Source organism: Heterodontus francisci, chromosome 16 (genome assembly GCF_036365525.1).
Source record: "Heterodontus francisci isolate sHetFra1 chromosome 16, sHetFra1.hap1, whole genome shotgun sequence".
Lineage (NCBI taxonomy): Eukaryota > Metazoa > Chordata > Chondrichthyes > Heterodontiformes > Heterodontidae > Heterodontus > Heterodontus francisci.
Genome location: NC_090386.1, coordinates 50,476,712 through 50,500,329, shown reverse-complemented (window position 1 = coordinate 50,500,329; position 23,618 = coordinate 50,476,712). Strand labels below are relative to the sequence as shown.

Here is a 23,618-nt window from a genome sequence, read left to right as displayed (position 1 = left end):
GTATGTGTACAGTGCTCCACAGATGACCGTGCTAACTGCGTGACCAGACAGAAAGGGGAAGGGGTAACTGAGAGCTGTGTCTTTGGAATTGTTTGTGCCCCTCCCATTGGGCAACAGATGATAAGGAAAGTTGAAAGGAACAACTTAAGCAAGAAATTAGGAGGGCTAAAAGGGGTTATGAAAAGTCATTGGCAAACAGGATTAAGGAAAATCCCAAGGCTTTTTAGACATATATAAAGAGCAAGAGGGTAACCAGGGAAAGGGTTGGCCCACTCAAGGACAGAGATGGGAATCTATGTGTGGAGCCAGAGGAAATGGGCGAGGTGCTAAATGAGTACTTTGCAGCAGTATTCACCAAAGAGAAGGACTTGGTGGATGATAAGTCTAGGGAAGGGAGTGTAGATAGTCTCAGTCATCTCATTATCAAAAAGGAAGAGGTGTTGGGTGTCTTGCAAAGCATTAAGGTAGGTAAGTCCCCAGGGCCTGATGGGATCTACCCTAGAATACTGAGGGAGGCAAGGGAAGAAATTGCTGAGGCCTTGACAGAAATCTTTGCATCCTCATTGGCTACAGGTGAGGTCCCAGAGGAATGGAGAATAGCCAATGTTGTGCCTTTGTTTAAGAAGGGTGGCAAGGATAATCCAGGAAATTATAGGCTGGTGAGCCTCACGTCAGTGGTAGGGAAACTATTAGAGAGGATTATTGGGGACGGGATTTACTCCCATTTGGAAACAAACGAACTTATTAGCGAGAGACAGCATGGTTTTGTGAAGGGAAGGTCGTGTCTTACTAATTTGATTGAGTTTTTTGAGGAAGTGACGAAGATGATTGATGAAGGAAGGGCAGTGGATGTTATCTATATGGACTTTAGTAAAGCCTTTGACAAGGTCCCGCATGGCAGACTGGTACAAAAGGTGAAGTCACACGGGATCAGAGGTGAGCTGGCAAGATGGATACAGAACTGGCTCGGTCATGGAAGACAGAGGGTATCAGTGGATGGGTGTTTTTCTGAATGGAGGGATGTGACTAGTGGTATTCCACAGGGATCAGTGCTGGGACCTTTGCTGTTTGTAGTATATATAAATGATTTGGAGGAAAATGTAGCTGGTCTGATTAGTAAGTTTGCGGACGACACAAAGGTTGGTGGAGTTGCGGATAATGATGAGGATTGCCAGAGGATACAGCAGGATATAGATTGGTTGGAGACTTGGGCGGAGAAATGGCAGATGGAGTTTAATCCGGACAAATGTGAGGTAATGCATTTTGGAAGGTTTAATGCAGGTGGGAGGTATACAGTAAATGGCAGAACCCTTAGGAGTATTGACAGGCAGAGAGATCTGGGCGTACAGGTCCACAGTTCACTGAAAGTGGCAACGCAGGTGGATAAGGTAGTCAAGAAGGCATACGGCATGCTTGCCTTCATCGGTCGGGGCATAAAGTATTAAAATTGGCAAGTCATATTGCAGCTGTACAGAACCTTAGTTAGGCCACACTTAGAATATTGCGTGCAATTCTGGTCGCCACACTACCAGAAGGACGTGGAGGCTTTGGAGAGGGTACAGAGGAGGTTTACCAGGATGTTGCCTGGTCTGGAGGGCATTAGCTATGAGGAGAGGTTGGAAAAACTCGGATTGTTTTCACTGGAACGACGGATGTGGAGGGGCGACATGATAGAGGTTTACAAAGTTATGAGTGGCATGGACAGAGTGGATAGTCAGAAGCTTTTTCCCAGGGTGGAAGAGTCAGTTACTAGGGGACATTGGTTTAAGGTGCGAGGGGGCAAAGTTTAGAGGGGATGTGCGAGGCAAGTTTTTTACACAGAGGGTGGTGAGTGCCTGGAACTTGCTGCCAGGGGAGGTGGTGGAAGCAGATACGATAGCGACGTTTAAGAGACATCTTGACAAATATATGAATAGGAAGGGAATAGAGGGATATGGGCCCCAGAAGTGCAGAAGGTGTTAGTTTAGGCAGGTATCAAGATCGGCGCAGGCTTGGAGGGCCGAATGGCCTGTTCCTGTGCTGTACTGTTCTTTGTTCTTTGGATGTGTGTGGGTACATGAAGCCCAGAGGAAGCGTTGTATGATAATGTAAAACATGAAATTGTCTCAGGTATCCGGATGCTGGAGTATTGTTCAGAACAGGCTAAGAATATGTATAGTATGTTAGCCACTGTAATATTGAAACAAGCTGCTGATGCCACAGGGACCACAAGGATAACGGGGCGTAACCCATTTCATACATACAAGAGGAAAAAATATTAATTGACGAAGTAACAGGGATCAATACTGGAGCATCTTTCATCAATTCTTTAGATACACAAGGGGTAAACGAGAATGTGGAACGACTCTGGAGGGTTATAACGGAGCTCATAATTCAAGCTGAGGGGGCCCAATCAAACAGGTCTGGGGCAGAGAACAATGGAAATACAATTAGATGGAATAGCGGTGCTGGAGGCCCATGCCAAGACCATTAATCACTTTGGATGCCGACCCGGCAGGGACAATTGTGCCACACTTATGGGCTGTGGATGGTGGAACAAATGAGACACAACCTCAATCAGCTCTAAAGGGGAGAGGTACCAGATTGGATCGACCGGGCAATACCTCCCTCCGATATTATCTGACAGAGACTTAGCAAGGTTGGGATACCAGGGAAACGGAAAGTACTGCGTGTCCACCACCGAAACATCATACTGCTACGGAGGTTTATGCTGTCCCATACCATACCCAGACTTCTGTTTTACCCCTCAATGACCAGTCACTATAGGACGAGCCTGGATAGTTTATATCCAACAGCGGGAGCTGGAAACCATTAATGCAACTGATCAGCTCCACGATCACCTCCAGGATTATAAAGAGTCAGAACAAGCCCCAATCCCACACCTAGATGAGGAATTGAGGGGATTACGGGACAAAGTAGGTCACTCAGTGAAGCTTTACCATCAGTTAAAAAGAAAGTTAAAGGTTCTCAAGGAAAATACTGAACAGGAACTTCAAAGTACAAGCTGGTGGGAAAGAGTTTGGTATTGGGGGATGAACGTCAATATTCACCCTTGGATCAGGATAATATCACACGTGTTGGTGGGAGTGCAATTGGTACTGGCTCTCAACTGGGGAATATTGGCTTGTAGATCATGCCAACGATATACAATGCGAAAGAAAGCAAAGTCTTTGGTAAAGGAACAACACTGGAGGTTAACCTCAAAGGGACACGATAATTGGGACATATTGATTTGATTTAAGTGACCGGGATTCCTGAAATCACGTGACTGGCCAGCAGGTAGAGGCAGGGAATACCGGACAGGGTTAAAATGGGGATAATAAAGTAGGTATGTCGGTTAACAGGGCTAGGGTTAGTCCTTTACCGAAAGGGGGGATTGTAGAGGGAAAAATTGGGGCCGATGCAGCTAAATAAATACACACATATATACAAGATGAAAGTGTAGCCACATATTGTTACAAAATTGAATATTTACCCAAGGCATTGTGGGAGAAGTTAGTTAGCTTGCATCCTTGAGCATGGTACTGCTTAGCACAGGCAATTAGGCTGACCAAAGAGGGCCCCTCATATCAGTGCATAACACAGCTGCTCTGTCTAATTGCAGACTGCACAAAGTAGCTAGGAAAGCAGGCCTGACAGAGGCAGAAAGATTCATTGTGAAGACTCAAGGATAGTTGATAAGGGGGCCTGGTAAACATCCTGAGATGGTCAGGGGCATAGCACGAGCTATCCCCACAACCACATGATACCTAATTAGTAATTTTATTGGTAATGAATGTAATGTATGTAATCAATAACCGTTGTGATTGGATTGTGTCCAGCCGGGATGGGCTGAGTAACTGTATATCTGTTGTGGATTTTCCTTTGTTCAGTGGAGAAGCGCATGGTAAGCCCAGCGTCTTACTCCCCACCGGTGTAAAATAAACCTTTTGACGATTGGAACAGAACTGACTGAGCATCAAGTGGTTCATTTTAGTCAATTCCACTCTAACACTGGTGTGCACACATGGGCAGAATGCAAATGGTGAGACCTATACTGCCAAACGGAATTACATCGAGATGCCTAGGCAGCAGCGGCGGAGGAAGAGGATGGAGGACGATAAGGACAAGGATGAGGAGGAAGAAGGGAGAAGGCAACCACCATATCTCCCTTCCAGCCGAGCTGTCTGTGGTCGGCTCATTTGAATGCAGTACCAGTGAATGCAACCCCAATTCCCCATTCAGAAACAGTCCCACATCTTACCCTTCCTGCGTTAGTGACTATCACAGCATCCTCTTGGCTACAATGCTAAGTCACCACAAAGCAAAAATTCCAAACCAACGTTACCAAGCAAACCATCTAATATTCCATGCAAACATCAACTAGTCACCCTTGTGCATTCCTTTAGTGCCCATGCCTGGCCTAGTGCTCCTACGCAGAGCTACCCCAGTGGCTACAGGATGGCTGGTGGAAGGCTACAGACATTCAGTGGAAGAGATGGCAGATGGCCTTACAGGACGACCTCAAGCAGCTCTGGCACTAGAAGGCCCGGCTTTGGACTGCACCACCGTGGCATGAGAGGCAGCATTCCGGGCTGGTTGGTGGACAGGCAGTGGCAAATTGGAGGGCAAACTGCTGGACTGCTGAGCACCTTTGAGCGCTGTTATCTGCAGCCAAGATGGCAGCAGTATGAATCTGCATGGCAGCAAGCTGTGCTTACATGGCAACAAGCTGAAATACCGAATTCAGTATGAGCTTCTACTGCAGCATTCAAATGTGTGGCTTCTGTTTGTACTGCAATGGAAGACGAGACATTGGCCATCAGACGCTGCATCGTGGTTTGGTCCGCAAATGTTCTCATGACGTTGGCCACCACTTCCATGCTCAAAAGGATAGGCTCCAAGCTCCACATGAAGTCTGGTGCCAAGTTGGTGCTGGACTCCTCCATGCTCCTTGACAGTGACAGCAGGCTTTCTGGCAGGCCTGCCAATGCACCAAGCATTTCATTGTGCATGACTCTTTTCCCCTTACGCAGATTCATCAAAGTCCTCATCTGAGTCCTCTGCAGCAGAACTTATGTATGACCTCACCCTCCAGGGAGATAGCACCTGCAAAACCCTATTTCCTGCTCTGGCTGTAGCTCACACTTGCCCACTGACTCACCATATGCAGATCTTACCTCTACGGGTCTCAAACCAGTGTCTTCAACTTAAACAAGGGCAATTACAAAGGTATGAAGAAAGAGTTGTCTAAAGTGGGCTGGGAAAATAGAACAGGGAAAGTCAGTAGAGGAGCAGTGGCAGACTTTTAAGCAGATATTTCATAACACTCAGCAAACATTTATTCCAGTCAGAAGGACTCGATGAGAACGATGAACGACTCGTGGATAAAAAGGAAGTTAAGGAGAGTATCAAATCAAAAACAAAGGCGTACAAATTGGCAAAAGCTAGTGGTAGGCCAGATGATTGGGAATTTTTTAGAAACAAGCAGCGGATGACTAAAATACTAATAAAAAGGGAGAAAATTGATTATGAGAGTAAATTGGCAAGAAATATAAAAATAAACAGTCAGAGCTTCTACGGGTATATAAAAAGGAAGAGTGTAGCCAAAGTAAGTGTGGGACTCTTAGTGGATGAGACTGGGGAATTAATAACAGGGAACAGGGAAATGGCAGATAATTTAAACCAATATTTTGCATCGGTCTTCACGGTGCAGGACAGTATAAACATCCCGACAATAAGAGATGAGCAAGGTGTAAATGGGAGGGAGAAACTTGTAATAATCTCTATTACGAGGGAAAAGGTGCTGGACAAACTCTTGGGACGAAAGGCAGACAAGTCGCCAGGACCTGATGGCCTGCATCCAAGGGTTTTAAAAGAAGTGGCTGCAGAGATAGTGGAGGCATTGGTCATAATATACCAAAACACACAGGATTCCGGTAGGGTACCAGAGGATTGGAAAACTGTTAATGTGATGCCCCTATTCGAGAAAGGAGGGAGACAGAAAATAGGAAACTATAGACCAGTTAGCTTAACATCTGTCATTGGGAAAATGCTAGAGTCCATTATTAAGGAAGAAATAACAGGACATTTAGAAAAACATAATGCAATCAAACAGAGTCAACATGGTTTTATGAAAGGGAAATCATGTTTGACAAATTTGTTAGAGTTCTTTGAGGATATAACAAGCAGAGTGGATAAAGGGAAACTGGTAGATGTAGTGTATTTGGATTTTCAGAAGGCGTTTGATAAGGTGCCACATGAAAGGTTATTGCACAAAATAAGAGCTCAGCGTATTGGGGGTAATGTGTTAGCATGGATTGAAGATTGGCTAACACACAGAAGGCAGAGAGTCGGGATCAATGGGTCTTTTTCAGGTTGGAAAGCCATAACTAGTGGGGTGCCACAAGGATCGGTCCTAGGGCCTTGACTATTTACTATCTATATCAATGACTTGGAGGAAGGGACAGAGTGTAGTGTATCCAAATTTGCTGACGATACAAAAATGGTGGGAAGGCATGTTGTGATGAGGACACAAAGAATCTGCAAAGGGATATAAACAGATTAAGTGAGTGGGCAAAAACTTGGCAGATGGTATTCAATGTGGGAAAGTGTGAGGTCATCCACTTTGGTAGGAAGAATAAAAAGGTAGATTATTATTTCGATGGAGAAAGACTACAAAATACTGCAGTACAGAGGGATCTGGGTGTTCTTGTACATGAAACACAAAACATTAGCATGCAGATGCAGCAAGTAATTAGGAAGGCAAATGGAATTTTGGCCTTTATTGCTAGGGGGTTAGAGTTTAAAAATAAGGAAGTCTTGTTACAACTGTACAGCGTGTTGGCGAGGCCACACCTGGAGTACTGCGTACAGTTTTGGTCCCTGTATTTAAGGAAGGATATACTAGGCAGTTCAGAAAAGGTTCACTAGGCTGATTCCTGGGATGAAGGGACTGTCTCATCAAGAACGGCTAAACAGGCTAGGCCTTTATTCACTTAGAAGAATGAGAGGTGATCTTATTGAAACATGTAAGATTTTAAGGGGGCTTGACAGGTAGATGTTGAGAATATGTTTCCACTGGTGGGGGAATCTCGAACTAGGGGACATAGTTACAAAATAAAGGGGCACACATTTAAAACTGAGATGCGAACGAATTTCTTCTCTCAGAGGGTGGTGAATCTCTAGAATTCTCTACCTCAGAGTTGTGGAGGCTAGGTCACTAAATGTATTTAAGGAGGACATAGATAGATTTTTGAAATATTGGGGAGTCGAGGGGTATGCGGAGCAGGCCCAAAAGAGGATTTGAGGCCTGGGACAGAACAGCCATGATCTTAATGAATGGCGGGGCAGGCTTGAGGGGCTGAATGGCCTACTCCTGCTCCTATTTCTTATGTTCTATGCTACCGTTGAAAATGCGCACAGTGCTAGCATCTGAGCTGGTAGCTTTGAGTGTGAGATTGAGTGATGGTGTCACTGGACTAGTAACCCAGAGACCCAGGGCGTTGCTCTGGGGACATGGGTTCAAATTCCACCACAGCAGAAGGTGGAATTTGAATTCAATTAATAAATCTGGAATTAAAAAGCTAGTCTAATGATGGCCATGAAACCATTGTCGATTGTTGTAAAAACCGATCTTGTTCACTAATGTCCTTTAGGGAAGGAAATCTGCTGTCCTTACCTGGTCTGGCCTACATGGGACTCCAGACCCACAGCAATGTGGTTGACTGTTACATGCCCTCTGAAATGGCCTAGCAAGCCACTCAGTTGTATCTAACCGCTACGAAGTCCAAATGGACTGCAGCGGTTCAAGGGCAATTAGGGATGGGCAATAAATGCTGGCCTAGCCAGCGACACCCAAAATCCCATGAATGAATTTTTAAAAAACTCTCTTTTTGGTCAGGCGGCAATTCTTGACTACCTGAAAGGAGAAAGGCAAAAAAGTAAGGTTGTGATGAGGGAAAGTGGGGGGTGGTGAGTTGTGGTGATGGAGAAAGCAAGATGCATGCTTATACCATCTGCAGCTTTGGAATCAGAAGAGATTGTGGGATGAGAGGGAAACGGGATGTGAGAAGCAGGATTAGATTGGAACCCTCATTTTTAGTCCTTTCAGCCCTGCCACTGTCCACAGCCTCAGTCATAGATGCTCGTATGTTGGGCAACACAGTCTCCCCCATTGGGGTAAGGACATGCAGCCATGCCTGTGCCTTACTGGTTAGGTGCTGCTGTCTTCGATTATACAGCACCTTGTCCGGTAAGAGAGAGGAAAGTCTGCCAGTGAGTGAGGTGCCACATGTTTGGGTGACGTGCCTGTCATGGCTGAGTAGCTGGCAGTGTGTGCAATGTGTGGGATGAGGCTTGCAGAAGGGTTAATTGTGGGAGGGTGAGGTGAAGCTATGAATGCAAGTCGTCATTGCTGGAGATTGTTGATATGTGAGAGATGGGGGTGTGGTGCATTCAGCAATGTGCAATGCTATTGCATCAGCTGGTGGAATGCGGCATTTGAAGATACATTCACTTATGTGAGGTGATTGAATTTCTCTTGGCACTGCTTCCAGATCCTCAAGGCTATACTCCTGGCATTAACCACGGCAGCCGTCTGCTCTCAATGCCTTTTCAGAGTCTGTCTGGACAGCCTCCGAGTCCCATGTGAAGCTCCTGCATCCGAGTCCCATGTGAAGCTCCTGCGTCAAGGATTCCAGTGCTGCGCCAGCAAACCCAGGAGCCCACTCTTTGCCATGTTCATGCAGCACGGATGGAGGTCAGTCGGCTCGTCAAGTCCATGCCAGCTCTGTGCAAGAGCAATTCAGATAGTCCCACTCCTTTACCCTTTTCCCATAACCTTGCAATCCTTTTATATTCAGCTGCTTATCCAATTCTCTTTTGAAAGGCACAATTGAATCTGCTTCCACCAGCCTCAGGCCTGTCCCAGGTCCAAGTCACTTATGCAATGAATTTCAGCACCTTTAAGAGATGCAGGCTTGCTTAAGGTAGCGCAGGCGAGCTGGAACTCCTGCTAGCCTCTCATGATTTTTCAGCCCTTACTCAGGCGTGCAGCCATTCAACAGCACGCTTAGTGCTGGCTGCAATCATAATGAAAATGCAGCAGGAAGTTTGCATTGAAACAAATAAGTGTGGGTTCATTGTGCATTGTGATCATTGGGCCCACATTCTCCCCCTTTGTTTCGATTTTTGAAGCTTATTTCATGCTATCATTCGAAACATCGGCTGGAATTTTGTGGGCCTCCAGGGAAATAACAACGAAAGGTGCAGGATGGAGTGCCTGTCGCCTTCCCGTCACCATGCGATTTTGTCGTGGGGGGGCAGGGGGTGGGGATCACCCAGAGGCCAATTGGTGCCCTTAAGTGGCTAATTAATGGCCACTTGAGAGCCTCTTCCCGTCGCCAGTGGTGGTCCTCTGCCACATGGGGAGGTCGCTCAGTAAAACAAGGCAGACTCCTTGTGAGCTTGAAGGTGGGGGGTGGGGGGGGTCCTCCTCCATGGGAAATCTGTGGCCCACGGAGAACCCCCGTCAGCAAAGGCTGCCCCTCTGTGAACACCATCCCCCCACTCCACCAGTCTGGTCCTGGTGACCCCACCCCACTTACCTCAGGTCTAGAGCCTCAGTGATGGGCCTAGTCCTGGGCCTCTTGTAGTACTGGCAGTGGCTACTGCTCCCAGTGGAGCTGCCGATGCTACTGAGCTGCAGGCCCTCTGATTGGCTGGCTGCTCTTGGGGGCAGGTTGCGCTTCCTCAAAGGGATGGGGGCCACGTTGCGGGCTGTTAATTGCCTGAGCTCTGTTAAATGGTGCCGTGGGTGGAGGGGGTTATCCAAAGGGCTGAGCCGAGGTTCCCTCACCTCTTAGACCCGGCATTGGGATCCCTGCCGGCTCCATAAAATTCAGTGCATCATCTCCTAAAAAATTATAAACATGAGGTCACCATCAATAGTCAGCCCTTCGACAGTACTGAAAATGGGGAACATCAATTATTCTAAAATAAACTGGGATAGTAACAGTGTAAAGGACAAAGAGGGGGAAGAATTCCTGAAATGTGTACAAGAGAACTTTCTTGATCAATGTGTTTCCAGACTAACAAAGAAAGAAGCAGTGCTGGATTTAGTTCTTGGGAATGAAGTGGGGCAAGTGGATCGTGTCTCAATGGACAACATTTGGCGAACAGTGACCATAATACCATCAGGTTTACAATTGTTATGAAAAAGGACAAGACAATCAAGTGTCCTAGAGGACGGAAAACTTCAGCAAGTTGACAAGGGATCTGGCCCAGGTGGACCCAAAAACTGGTAGGCAAAACAGTCATTGAACCACGCGAGGCCTTCAAAGAGGGGACGGTTCAGGTACAGATTAGACATTCCCATGAAACGAAGGGCATCCAAAGCCAGTACTCCCTGAATGATTAAAGATATAGAGGTTAAAATGAGACAGAAGAAGAAAACATATGACAAACGCAAGGTTCCTAATACAGTAGAGAACCAAGCTGAATATGGAATGTAGAGACCTCAGAAAAGTGTTGCCCAGGGTTAATTTTAGGACCACTGCTCTTTTTGAGATATATTAATGACCTGGACTTCGGAATACAAAGCATAATTCCAAAGTTTTCAAATGACACAAAACTCAGAAATGTAGCAAACAAGGAGACGGATAGCAACAGACTTCATGAGGACACAGATATACTGGTGAAATGGGCAGACACATGGCAGATGAAATTTAATGTAGAGAAGTGTGAAACGATGCATGTGGTAGGAAGAATGAGGCGAGGCATAGGAGCTAAATGGTATAATTTTAAAGGAGGTGCAGAAACAAAGAGAACTGGGGTTGTATCTGCATTAATCTTGGAAGCTAACAGGACAAGTTGAGAAGGCTATTAAAAGTACATGGAATCCTTGGCTTTATGAATAGAGGAATACAGTACAAAATAAAGTATGATAAACCTTAATAGAACACTGGTTAGTCCTCAGCTGGAGTATTCTGCTCAGTTCTGGACACCACACTTTAGGAAGGATGTCAAGGCCTTAGAGAAGGTACGGAAGAAATTCACTAGAATGGTTCCAGAGATCAAGGATTACTTATGTGGATAGAGTGGAGCAGCTGGTGTGTTCTCTTTAGAGCACAGAAGTTCTTACTCTCTGCACAGCCCTAGACCACTCTGCTATCGCCCCAGCAAAATTTGCCATCCCCAGATTCCATCTCTCTCCTCAAAACAACATACATTAATGTACCTCTTCTGTTTCCACTTGCACACTTTGCACTGGCTTATTCCCCAGAACTGTTAGTTCTTTCACTCACCATAATCTCCGTTCCCTTGTTACTGACTCCATCCCTGTCCCTGGCCACTGTCTGAGGCTGAAGCTGACTTTTCACAACCCTATATGACCCTGAACTGAGCTTCTGACCTCATATCCTCCCCATCACTAAGACCACCTATTTCCACCTTCGTAACATTGCTCATCCCCACACCTGTGCCAGCTCATCTGATGCTGAAAACGATATCCCTGCCTTGGTTACTTCTAGACTCAACTATTCCAGTGCTCTCTTGGCCAACCTCCCAACATTGGACGGAAACTTAGGGGACAGGATCAAGAAGTTTGCAGACGACATAAAAATTGACCGTGTGGTTGATAGCGAGGAGGATAGCTGTAGACTGAAGGAAGATCTCGATGGACTGGTCAGGTGGACAGAAAAGTGTCAAATGGAATTCAACCCGGTGAGGTGTGAGGTGATGCATTTGGGAAGGTCAAACAAGGCAAAGGAATGCACGATTAATGGGAGAATACTGAGAGGTGTAGAGGAAGTAAGGAACTTTGGAGTGAATGCTCACAGATCCTTGAAGGTATCAGGACAGGTCAATAAGGTGGTTAAGAAGGCATATGGAATCCTTTTCTTTATTAGCCGAGGTATAGAATACAAGAGCAGGGAGGTTAAGCTGAAACTGTATAAATCATTGGTTAGGCCACAACTTGAGTACTGTGTGTAGTTCTAGTCACCTCATTACAGAAAGGATATAATTGCACTTAGAGAGGGTACAGAGGAGATTTATGAGGATGTTGACGGGACTGGAAAACTGCAGCTATGAGGAAAGACTGGATAGGCTGGTGTTCTCCTTACAACAGAGAAGGCTGAGGGGAGATCTGATTGAGATGTCCAAAATTGTGAGCAGCCTGGATAGAGTGGATGGGAAGGGCCTATTTACCTTAGCAGAGAGGTCACTGTCTGGGGGCATAGATTTAAAGTGATTGGTAGAAAGATTAGAGGGGAGATGAGGAAAATGTTTTTCAACCAGACAGTGGTGGGGGACTGGAACTCATTGCTTGAAAAGGTAGTAGAGACAGAAACACTCAACTCATTTCAAAGGAGTCTGCAGATGCACCTCAAGTGCCGTAACCTGCAGGGCTATGGACTAAATCCTGGAAGGTGGGATTAGGCTCGGTGGCTCTTTTTTGGCCGGCGCAGACACAATGGGCTAAATGACCTCTTTATGTGCTGTAAACTTTCTATGACTCTATGATTCTTACACCATCCGTAAACTTAAGCTCATCCAAAATTCTATTGCCTGTATCCTAACTTGCAACAAGTCTTGTTCACCCATCACTACTGTGCTCGCTGACCTACATTTGCTCCCAATCTAAAGGCGTTATATATATGCAAAATGTTGCTGTTGATTTACCTTTGGGTCAGCAAAGCCAATTTTGGGATTAGTTGTAAAGGCTCTATGATGGCAGTGACTTTTTAAAAAAACTACCTTTTTCATACACCTATATGTCTGTTTATGGTATACTAACAGGTCTGAAAAGTGTTTAGTTGCTGCTTAAATTCACAAGTGCAGTGTGCAAATGCTCCTCTTGTTCCTACTATAGGACTGATTCCCTGGTTGGAATTCCTTGATAAAGAGCGGTGGTCTGTATAATCATGAGCCTATTCTCCATCCATTTAAATTAATGGATACAAAAGAAATAAGGCACTGTGAACCTGAGTTCCTGACCAGTGTGCATGGTGAGACTTGTTTTTTGCTGAGCACATTTGATCAGTGAGTTAGCCTTTTTAGATCCAATCTACTAAATGACCACCGTAAAATTGCTTGGTAGGACAGGATTGTATTCAGTGAACTCCAACTACCAAAACTTTGGCTTCAGCAAGCGCCTTAGAACTAAAGCAAGAAATACAAAGTTTTGTGCCAAATTTATTAGGTCAGATAATAATCAGAAAGCATGGAAAAAAATTACAGCACCGGGAGGCGGCAATTCGGCCCATTTTGTCGGCAGCACTGTCCAGTCTAATCCTACTTTCCAGCTCTTGGTCTGTAGCTCTGTACACTCTCGCCGTTCAAAGTGCACATCCAAGTATTTTTTTAAATGTGATGCGAGTTTCTGCCTCTATCATCATTTCAGGCACTGAGTTCCAGATACCAGCACCCACTGCATGAAAAAGGTTCTGAACTCCCCTCTGGCAATTACTTTAAATCTAGGCCGCTGGTTATTGACCTCTCTGCTAAAGGAAATAGGTGCTTCTTATCCTCTCTGCATAGGTCCCTCATAATTTTATACACTTCAATTAAATCTCTCCTCAACGTCCTCTGTTCCAAGAAAACAACCCCAGCCTATCCAATCCTTCCTCATTGGTTAAATTCTCCATTTCCTTGTAAATCTCCTCTGTACTCACTCTAATGCAATCATATCCTTTCTGTAATGCGATGACCGGAATTGGACACAGTACTGCAGCTATGGCCTAACTACACTTTTATACACTCCTAGCTCCTTTTTAAATTCTAATTTTAGCGCTACTGAATTTCTAGTTTACCAAACATATCTTGGTATAATTTATTTTGGTAGTCTGGGATCTTGCTGCAAACTATTTATGCAACTGACCAAAACTAATCCATGACAGACAATAGTATAAATTAATCAACTGCTGAGTTACAGAATGACCTTACTTCTGCAAGACTAGTCCAAATAACCAATCACAAACTACAGTACAGTACACAATAAAACATAGAATGTGGCAGGAAGGAAAGGAGAGTGTGAGAAAGAAAGAAAGCAAGATAGAAAAGGAGAGATAGAGAATAAACACAGTGCAACAGTATTTTTTCAAGTGGTTTGACATTCACTGTCTAAACATCTAGCTCACAGTGGAAAACAACAAGAGGGCAAGGAGGTTTGTGGCTTCTCACCTACTGCACATGTTAATTTGCGAGTCCTCTGCTGCAACAGGCGTATAATTTGTGCTTTCTGTGTGGGAGCACATCGACAGCAAACTACTGCAGGGCACTGACAGGCCAGCTCCATGAACTCATACTCGTAGAACTTAAGGCATACCTACAGGAGAATGAAAACAAGGGGTGATGCTCACAATAGTAACATATTCAATGTGATTGAGATCATACAGACAGATTAAAGGTGATTAATCAGTACTTAATACAAAGCTCTCCTTTAAGCCAAATCAACATAACTTCCTGTTAGAAATTGAAATACAACCATACCATTTACAATAGCTCCAATGGGCAACCCCATTTTATGTCAAAGAACTTGAGGGCTTGCACAGCCAACCACATTTCATACCACAGTTCCCACTTTATCTCATGCTAAAGTTCCTCACGGTCTACCTCATTTCAAGCATTTTAATGAAGCAGCTGATGGTGGATTAACCATTGAGATAGGTCTTCCTCATGCTTTGGTTGACATCCATCCTTCACAAACTGTAGAGGTATAGTTTAGCTTAATTGGATCTGAGAATACCACATCTTGAGCATGCACATAAAAAATTATGTCATGATGTTGCTGTTAGGCATTGTGGCACATTGTCTCTTACTCTTGTTTATTCCCATAGTGGACAGAGGATGCAACATGACTAGGGGAAGCAGGGCGCAGGGAAGCAGCTGATTGGTAAGTAGGCGCAGGTGAGTTTTTCTACTTTTTCTACTATTTATACTACTGCAGTCTATTAGCTTCAAAAGTAAAGGTAAGGACTTGAGATTGTAGTCGGTAGTGTTTGGAGTAGAACAAGGCCCCGAGTGTAATTAGTATTTTTTAATTAAAGGAAGACACGAAGTAATCTAAAGGTAAGTCATGGCAGGAAAGCTCACACCCGTGATATGCTCCTCCTGTGCTCTGTGGGAAATCAGGGTGCTTCCAGTGTCCCTGACGACCATGTGTGCAGGAAGTGTATCCATCTGCAGCTACTGGCTACCCGCATTACGGAGCTGGAGCCGAGGGTGGATTCACTGTGGAGCATCCGCGATGTGGAGATCATCGTGGATAGCACGTTTAGCGAGGTGGTCACACCACAGGCAAATGCTGCAAAGGCAGAAAGGGAATGGGTGACCACAAGGCAGAGTAGAGGAAGGCAGCTGGTGCAGGAGTCCCCTGTGGCCATACCTCTCTAACAGATAAACTGCTTTGGATATTGTTGGGGCAGATGGCTCAGGAGAAAGCAGCAAGAGCCAAGTTCATGGCAGCATGGGTGGCTCTGCTGCACAGGAGGGGTAGGAAGAAGAGTAGCAGGGCTATAGTGATAGAGGATTCAATCATAAGGGGGACAGACAGGCATTTCTGCAGCTGCAAAAGAGACTCCAGGATGGTATGTTGCTTCCCTGGTGTGAAGGTCAAGGATGTCTCTGGGTGGTTGCAGGACATTCTGAGGGGGGAGGGCGAGCAGCCAGTTGTCGTGGTACATATCGGTACCAAGGACATAGGTAAAAAAAAAGGGAATGAGGTCCTACCAGCTGAATATAGGGAGTTAGGAAGTAAATTAAAAAGTAGGACCTCAAAAAGTAGTAATCTCAGGATTACTACCAGTGCCACATGCTAGTGAGAGCAGAAATAGCAGGATATATCAAATGAATACATGGCTGGAGAAATGGTGTAGGGGGGAGGGATTCAGATTCCTGGGACATTGAGACCAGTTCTGGGGAAGGTAGGACGAGTATAAGCTGGACAAGTTGCATCTGGGCAGTACCGGGACCAATTTCCCCGGGGAGTGGTGTTTGCTAGTGCTGTAGGGGAGGGTTTAAACTAGAATGGCAGGGGGATGGGAATCTGAGCAGGGAGACAGAGGAGGGGGAAACAAGGATAGAAATGAAAGACAGAAAGGTAAGAAGCATAAGTGGAAGGCAGAAAAAACAAGGGTGGGAAACAAATGGGACCATAGTGCAAAATAAACCTAAGATGACAACAATGTTAAAAAGACAAGTCTAAAGGCATTGTGTCTTAATACGCGAAGCATTCGCAATAAGGTAGATAAATTAACAGCACAAATAGATATAAACGGTTATGATACAGTTGCGATTACGGAGACATGGCTGCAGGGTGACCAAGGATGGGAACTGAAATCCAGGGATATTCAATATTTAGGAAGGACAGGCAAAAAGGGAAAGGAGGTGGGGTAGCGTTGTTAGTAAAGGAGGAAATCAATGCAATAGTGAGGAAGGATATTGGGTCGGAAAATCATGATGTGGAATCTGTATGGGTGGAGCTAAGAAATACCAATGGGCAGAAAACGTTGGTGGGGGTTCTCTATAGGCCCCCAAACAGTAGTGGAGATGTAAGGGATGGCATTAAACAGGAAATTAAGGGACACATGCAATAAGGGTACAACTGTAATCGTGGGTGACTTTCATCTACATATAGATTGGTCAAACCAAATTAGCAATAATACTGTGGAGGAGGATTTCCTGGCGTGTGTATGTGATGGATTTTTAGACCAATACGTTGAGGAACCAACTAAAGAACAGGAGGAAGAAAAAACAGGGAATTACAGACCAATTACCTTACATCAGTAGTGGGGAAAATGCTAGAGTCTATTATAAAGGATGTGATCGCAGAATACCTGAAAAGCATAAGCGGGATTGGACAAAGACAGCATGGGTTTACAAAAGGGAAATTATGCTTAACAAATCTACTTGAGTTTTTTGAGGATGTAACTAGTGAGGTTATCCACTTTGGTTGTAAAAACAGAAAGACAGATTATTATCTGAATGGTGATAGATTGGGAAAGAGGGAGGTGCAACGAGACCTGGGTGTCCTTGTACACCAGTCGCTGAAAGCAAGCATTCAGGTGCAGCAAACAGTTAGGAAGGTGAATGGTATATTGGCCTTCATTGTAAGAGGATTTGAGTACAGGTGCAAGGATATCTTACTGCAGTTATATAGGGCCTTGGTGAGACCACATCTGGAGTATTGTGTGCAGTTTTGGTCTCCTTATCTGAGGAAGGATGTTCTTGCCATGGAGGGAATGCAAAGAAGATTTACTAGGCTGATTCCTGGGATGGCAGGATTGACATATGAGGAGAAATTTGGTCGACTAGGCCCATATTCACTAGGCTTTAGAAGAATGAGAGGAGATCTCATAGAAACCTATAAAATTCTAATAGGACTAGACAGGCTAGATGCAGGGAGTATGTTCCCAATGGCTGGGGAGTCCAGAACCAGGGGTCAGAGTCTCAGGGCATGGGTATGCTATTTAGAACTGAGACGAGGAGAAATGTCTTCACTCAGAGGGTGGTGAACCTGTGGAATTCTCTACCACAGAAGGCAGTGGAGGCCAAGTCATTAATTATATTCAAGAAGGAGATATATATATTTCTTAATGCCAAAGGGATCAAGGGATATGGGGAGAAAGCGGGAACAAGGTACTGAATTAGACGATCAGCCATGATCTTTTTTGAATGGCGGAGCAGGCCCGAAGGGCCGAATGGTCTACTCATGCTCCTATTTTCTATGTTTCTATGAAAATGGCTATTGTACCCACATGTCACCAGGCTATCAGCATCTACCTGGGGAGAAACCTAAATCACACTGAAATGGGTTGAACATTTGCAAAGTAATCTGCTTACTGGGCTCTTAAATTGAAATTCCATATACAGCTCAGTTCCCTAGCAACCTTGGATTTATATGGGTGGCCAGATGACTCAGTGCTAGACATTTACGAACATCTAAATTAGGTCAACAGGATTTCATTGTTGGAATTGAGCATGACTAATTGGAAAAGCTGAGCTTAACATGTGGCCATTGGTGGGTATAGGACATGGATTTACAGTGATGCCCATCCAGACTCAAACATGAGAAACAATTCCTTGTTTTAGGTACAGAACGACCTGTGAATTCATATCCCCAGCAAGTGTTACAGCCTTCCAGAGAGAAGGGTCTAAAAAGGAGGAAAAGGAGGGCAAAAAAATTGATTCACCAAAATCAATGGCTCATAAATAAACCCAGACAGCAGAGGTCAGTGATACCATCATTCTGCATATTTAAAATCTAGAAATCTAACAAATGTAAAGTACCAACAATTTGCTCACCTCCAGCGAGTCACCAGATATGACCAATGCACAATCGTGTTTCCTTCTGAAAGCATTAAGTTCTAAGTGAGCTTCTCCTCGATTGGTTATCTGAAGATAAACACATCAGTAACAGTACAGATTAATATCTGAAATACTCACAGTCAAGGCACACATCCATGAAAAATGGAGACTTGAGGAAGGTAATGAAGGGTAGCCAGCACCCACAGTACTGTATCCTAACAAGAATTAATACTTCAGAAGTGGATAAGAGACAGAATTGGCAAAAACAGAAACCACATACAGAAAACTCATTGTTTTCTTTTTATCATTACTTTTGCTATATTTATGTAGTATGTACATGACAATTGTTGACAAGTACAAAGAATGACCAAAGGTCAAGCCAGCTACTTAGTACATCACTGATGAAACATGTTCCAAATTAATTGCAGCATTCTTTTTCTTTGAAGATTGAGCTACTGTTTTCTTATGAACAGGAAGTTACATTTCAGCTAAGCTAACAGACAAGCTACAAAGTATTATTTGGAGGAAACAGAAACAAAATTAAGAAAAAAATGCTTTTTTTTCCCCAAGTGCCTTTGTTCAGTTTCTTCACTGTAATATTTATAGCAATTGAAAACAGAGGTGTCAGAGCTTAATATTTAAAAAGGTAGAACTTTAAAACAAGGATTGTGACTAACTTTGATATCTTTCCATTTGCCTTGCTCCCCGCCCCCCTCACCATATGGCTATATAAAAAAAAACGTTATTTTAAACAGCGAGTTCTCTGGTGGTGGCTGAATGGGTCACTGCATCACCTATTTCATAATTGAGCCTACAGACATCTGACCTGACTGGAGGCAACTCTTGAAACGTCGCTTATTTTCAGTACCAACTGAAGGATCAGCCGAGATCATGCACTGGAGTGGGGTTTGAATCCACAGCTCAGACTTCTGAGTACTACTGAGCCAAGCTTCACTGATTGCCAGCTGAAGGGCAGTGAAACCAGAGGAGGATAAAGGTAGGAGTAATGAGAAAAATCAGCTGCTGATTGCTGTCCATTGAGCCCAGCTAGACAGGGCAAACAACAATACTTTAATGGTCAGATAGTGAGACATTCATGTATAAAGTATGACACTTGGGCAATAATGGAGTTATACGTAGAAAAAGTTTGCACCTTTGGAAGCAGAGGATGTTAAAATCATGCTTTTTCCCTGCCTAGATTTGCAATTGCATTTATTGAAAGAGATGCTGGTATTGGCACAACCTTATTGAAAAGTGCTTATAGTCTTAAAGATCGCAGACCTCAGTGCCTTCAATTATTTGCCAATCCAGTGGTGACAATGACCAACAAACCTTACACTTACAGTTCGGAAGATGTGAATGTCTTGGTTCCTGGTTACTAGATGTGCATTTTTTGCAGTACAAGTTGCCGTTTCAAGTTTGTCCCCAGTGAGCATCCATACCTAGAAGAAACAGTGTAAAATTACTCGGAACTATGAGTAATGTCAGCATTGATGTAGCATGGTATAGAATGTAAATTGCAGGTAAAACTGTAACAGAACAATGGTCTGCCTTTAAAGAGGAGATGGTTCGGGTACAGTTGAGATACATTCCCATGCTGGGGAAAGGTAGGACAAACAAAGCCAGAGCTCCCTGGATGACAAAAGAGATGGAGAATAAGATGAACTACAGACAGGGTATGTATGACAGAGGTCAGGTTGATAATACAAGGGAGAACCAGGCTGAACATAGAAAATTCAGAGGGGAAGTGGAAAAAATATGAGAAGCAAAGATAGAGTATGAGACGAGACTGTCAGCTAACATAAAAGAGAATCCAGAAGTCTTCTAGAGGCATATAAATAGTAAAGGAGTAGTAAAAGGAGGATGGGGTTGAACAGGGACCAAAAAGGGGATTTACACACAGAGGCAGAGGGCATGGCTGAGGTACTAAATGAGTACTTTGCATCTGTCTTTACCAAGGAAGCAGATGCTGCCAAAGTCATAGTGGAAGAGGAAGTAGTTGAGACGCTGGATGGGCTAAAATTGATAAACAGGAGGTATTTGAAAGGTTGGCTGTACTTAAGCTGTTAAATCACCAGGACTGGATCAGATGCATTTGAGAATATGAAGGGAAATAAGGGCAGAAATTGTGGCAGAAGTGGCTATAATCTTCCAATCCTCCTTCGATACAGGGGTGGTGCCAGAGGATTGGAGCATTGCAAATGTTAGACCCTTGCTCAAAAAAGGGTGTAAAGTTGAGCCCAGCAACTACAGGCCAGTCAGTTCAACCTTGGTGGTGGGAAAGTTTTTAGAAACAATAATTAGGACAAAATTTACAGTCACTTGGACAAATGTGCATTAATTAAGGAAAGACAATGAATTTGTTAAAGGCAAATTATGTTTAACTAACTTGATTGAGTTTTTGGATGAGATAACAGAGAAAGTTTATGAGGGTAATGCGTTTTCTGTAGTGTACGTGGACTTCCAAAAGGCATGGATAAAATGCCACATAACAGGCTTGTCAGCAAAGTTAAAGCTCATGGAATAAAAGGGACAGTGGCAGCATGGATTCGAAGTTGGCTGAGTGACAGAATACAGAGAGTAGTGATGAACAGTTGTTTTTTGAGCTGCTGGTAGGTATATCGTGAGGTTCCCCAGCAGGCTGTATTAGGACCACTGCTTTTCTTGATCTACATTAATGACCTTGACTTGGCCCCAATTTCAAAATTTGCAGCTGACACAAAACTTGGAAGTATTGTGAACTGTGAGGAGGATAGTGATAGACTTCAAGAGGACATAGACAGGCTGGTGGAATGGGCGGACATATGGCTGATGAAATTTAACGCAAAAAAGTGTGAATTGACAGATTTTGGTAGGAAATATGAAGAGAGGCAATGTCAAAAGATACAATTCTAAAGGGAGTTCAAGAGCAGAGCTGAGATATATTTGCACAAATCCTTGAAGGTGGCAGGTTGAGAAAGCAGTTAATAAAGCATACGGGATCTTCGGCTTTATAAGTAGAGGCATTGAGTACAAAAGCAAGGAGGTTATGATAAACCTGTATAAAACACTGGGTCAGGTTCAACTGGCACATTACATACAAACATACAAATTAGGAGCATAAGTAGGCCATTCAGCCCCTCTAGCTTGCTCCACCATTCAATACATACGAACATATGAATTAGGAGCAGAAGTAGGCAATTCGGCCCCTCTAGCCTGCTCCACCATTCTATAAGATCATGGCTGATCTGTTTGTGTCTCGAATTCCACACTCCCATCTACCCCTGATAATCTTTGGTTCCCTTGCCTAACAAGAATCTATCTACCTCCGCCTTAAAATTATTCAATGACCCCGCCTCCACCACCTTCTGAGGCAGAGTTCCAAAGTCGTAAAACCCACTGAGAGAAAAGGCATGGATCTGCCAGATTTTTGCTCACTCACTCAACCTATCTATATTGGTCTGCAACCTACTTATGTCCTCTTCATAACATACTTCCCTACATATGGTGCCCAATTCTGGGAACCACACTTTAGAAAGGATGTGATGGCATTAGAAAGGGTGCAAAGATTTATGAGAATGGTTCCAGGGATGAGGGACTACAATTACTCGGATAGATTGGAGAAGTTGGTGTTGCTCTCCTTAGTGAAGGGAAGGTTGAGAGGAGATTTGATAGAAGTGTTCAAAATCATAAGGGGTCTGGACAGAGCAGATAGGGAGAGCCTGTTCCCATTGACAGAAGGGTTGAGAACTAGAGGACACCGATTTAACGTGATTGGCAAAAGTACCAAAGGCAATGCGAGGGAACACGTTTTTACACAGTGAGTGCTTAGGATTTGGAATGCACTGCCTGACAGCGTGGTGAAGGCAGATTCAATTGTGGCTTTCAAAAGGAAATTGGACAAGTACTTTTTTTTAGATTCGTTCATGGGATGTAGACATCGCTGGCTAGTCCAGCATTTATTGCCCATCCCTAATTGCCCTTGAGAAGGTGGTGGTAAGCTGCGTCCTTCAATCGCTGCAGTCCTTGGGGTATAGGTACATCAACAGTACTGATAGGAAGGGAGTTCCAGGATTTTTATCCAACGACAGTAAAGGAACAACAATATAATTCCAAATCAGGATGGTGTGTGGCTTGGAGGGGAACTTGCAGGTGCTGGTGTTCCCATGCATCTGCTGCCCTTGTCCTTCTAGGTGGTAGAGGTTGCGAGTTTGGAAGGTGCTGTTGAAGGAGTCTTGATGAACATAGAACATAGAACAGTACAGCACAGTACAGGCCCTTCGGCCCACGATGACCTACCTCTGACATCTCCCCGAAACCTTCCTCCAATCACCTTAAAATTATGCTCCCTGGTGATAGCCCTTTCCACCCTGGGAAAAAGTCTCTGGCTATCCACTCTATCTATGCCTCTCATCATCTTGTACCCCTCTATCAAGTCACCTCTCATCCTTCTTCGCTCCAATGAGAAAAGCCCCAGCTCCCTCAATCTTTCTTCGTAGGACATGCCCTCCAGTCCAGGCAGCATCCTGGTAAATTTCCTCTGCACCCTCTCTAAAGCTTCCACATCCTTCCTATAATGAGGCGACCAGAACTGAACACAATATTCCAAGTGTGGTCGAACCAGGGCCTTATAGAGCTGCAGCATAACCTCGCGGCTCTTAAACTCATCCCCCTGTTAATGAAAGCCAACACACCATACGCCTTCTTAACAACCCTATCAACTTGGGTGGCAACTTTGAGCGATCTATGGACATGGACCCCAAGATCCCTCTGTTCCTCCACACTACCAAGAATCCTGTCTTTAAGCCTGTATTCCGCTTTCAAATTTGACCTTCCAAAATGAATCACTTCACACTTTTCCAGGTTGAACTCCATCTGCCACTTCTCAGCCCAGCTCTGCATCCTGTCAATGTCCCGTTGCAACCTATAACAGCCTTCCACACTATCCACAACTCCAGCAACCTTCGTGTCATCGGCAAACTTGCTAACCCAGCCTTCCACTTCCTCATCCAAGTCATTTATAAAAATCACAAAGAGCAGAGGTCCCAGAACAGATCCCTGCAGAACACCACTGGTCACCGAGCTCCAGGCTGAATACTTTCCATCTACTACCACCCTCTGTCTTCTATGGGCCAGCCAATTCTGTATTCAGACAGCCAAATTTCCCTGTATCCCATGCCTCCTTACTTTCTGAATGAGCCTACCATGGGGAACCTTATCAAACGCCTTGCTAAAATCCATATACACCACATCCACTGCTCTTCCTTCATCAATGTGTTTTGTCACATCTTCAAAGAATTCAATAAGGCTTGTGAGGCATGACCTGCCCCTCACAAAGCCATGCTGACTAT

The 23,618-nt window shown here is 44.4% G+C and overlaps 1 protein-coding gene and 1 long non-coding RNA gene across 6 annotated transcripts in view; one reads left to right on the top strand and one right to left on the bottom strand.

Moving 5' to 3' along the window:
* LOC137378086 (probable phospholipid-transporting ATPase IIA) overlaps positions 1 to 23,618 on the bottom strand; it is a 212,727-nt gene that overhangs the window by 42,404 nt on the left and 146,705 nt on the right. For all 3 annotated transcript variants that reach the window (XM_068048164.1, XM_068048163.1, XM_068048165.1), the window contains exons 19-21: positions 19,632 to 19,730; positions 18,286 to 18,375; positions 14,164 to 14,308 (exon numbers count right to left, since the gene is read on the bottom strand). In XM_068048164.1, the coding sequence (XP_067904265.1) occupies positions 14,164 to 14,308; positions 18,286 to 18,375; positions 19,632 to 19,730 (334 nt within the window). The remainder of the gene's footprint in view (positions 1 to 14,163; positions 14,309 to 18,285; positions 18,376 to 19,631; positions 19,731 to 23,618) is intronic.
* LOC137378087 (uncharacterized) overlaps positions 18,828 to 23,618 on the top strand; it is a 57,884-nt gene continuing 53,093 nt past the window's right edge. For all 3 annotated transcript variants that reach the window (XR_010976551.1, XR_010976550.1, XR_010976549.1), the window contains exon 1: positions 18,828 to 19,285. This is a non-coding gene — a long non-coding RNA (uncharacterized lncRNA). The remainder of the gene's footprint in view (positions 19,286 to 23,618) is intronic.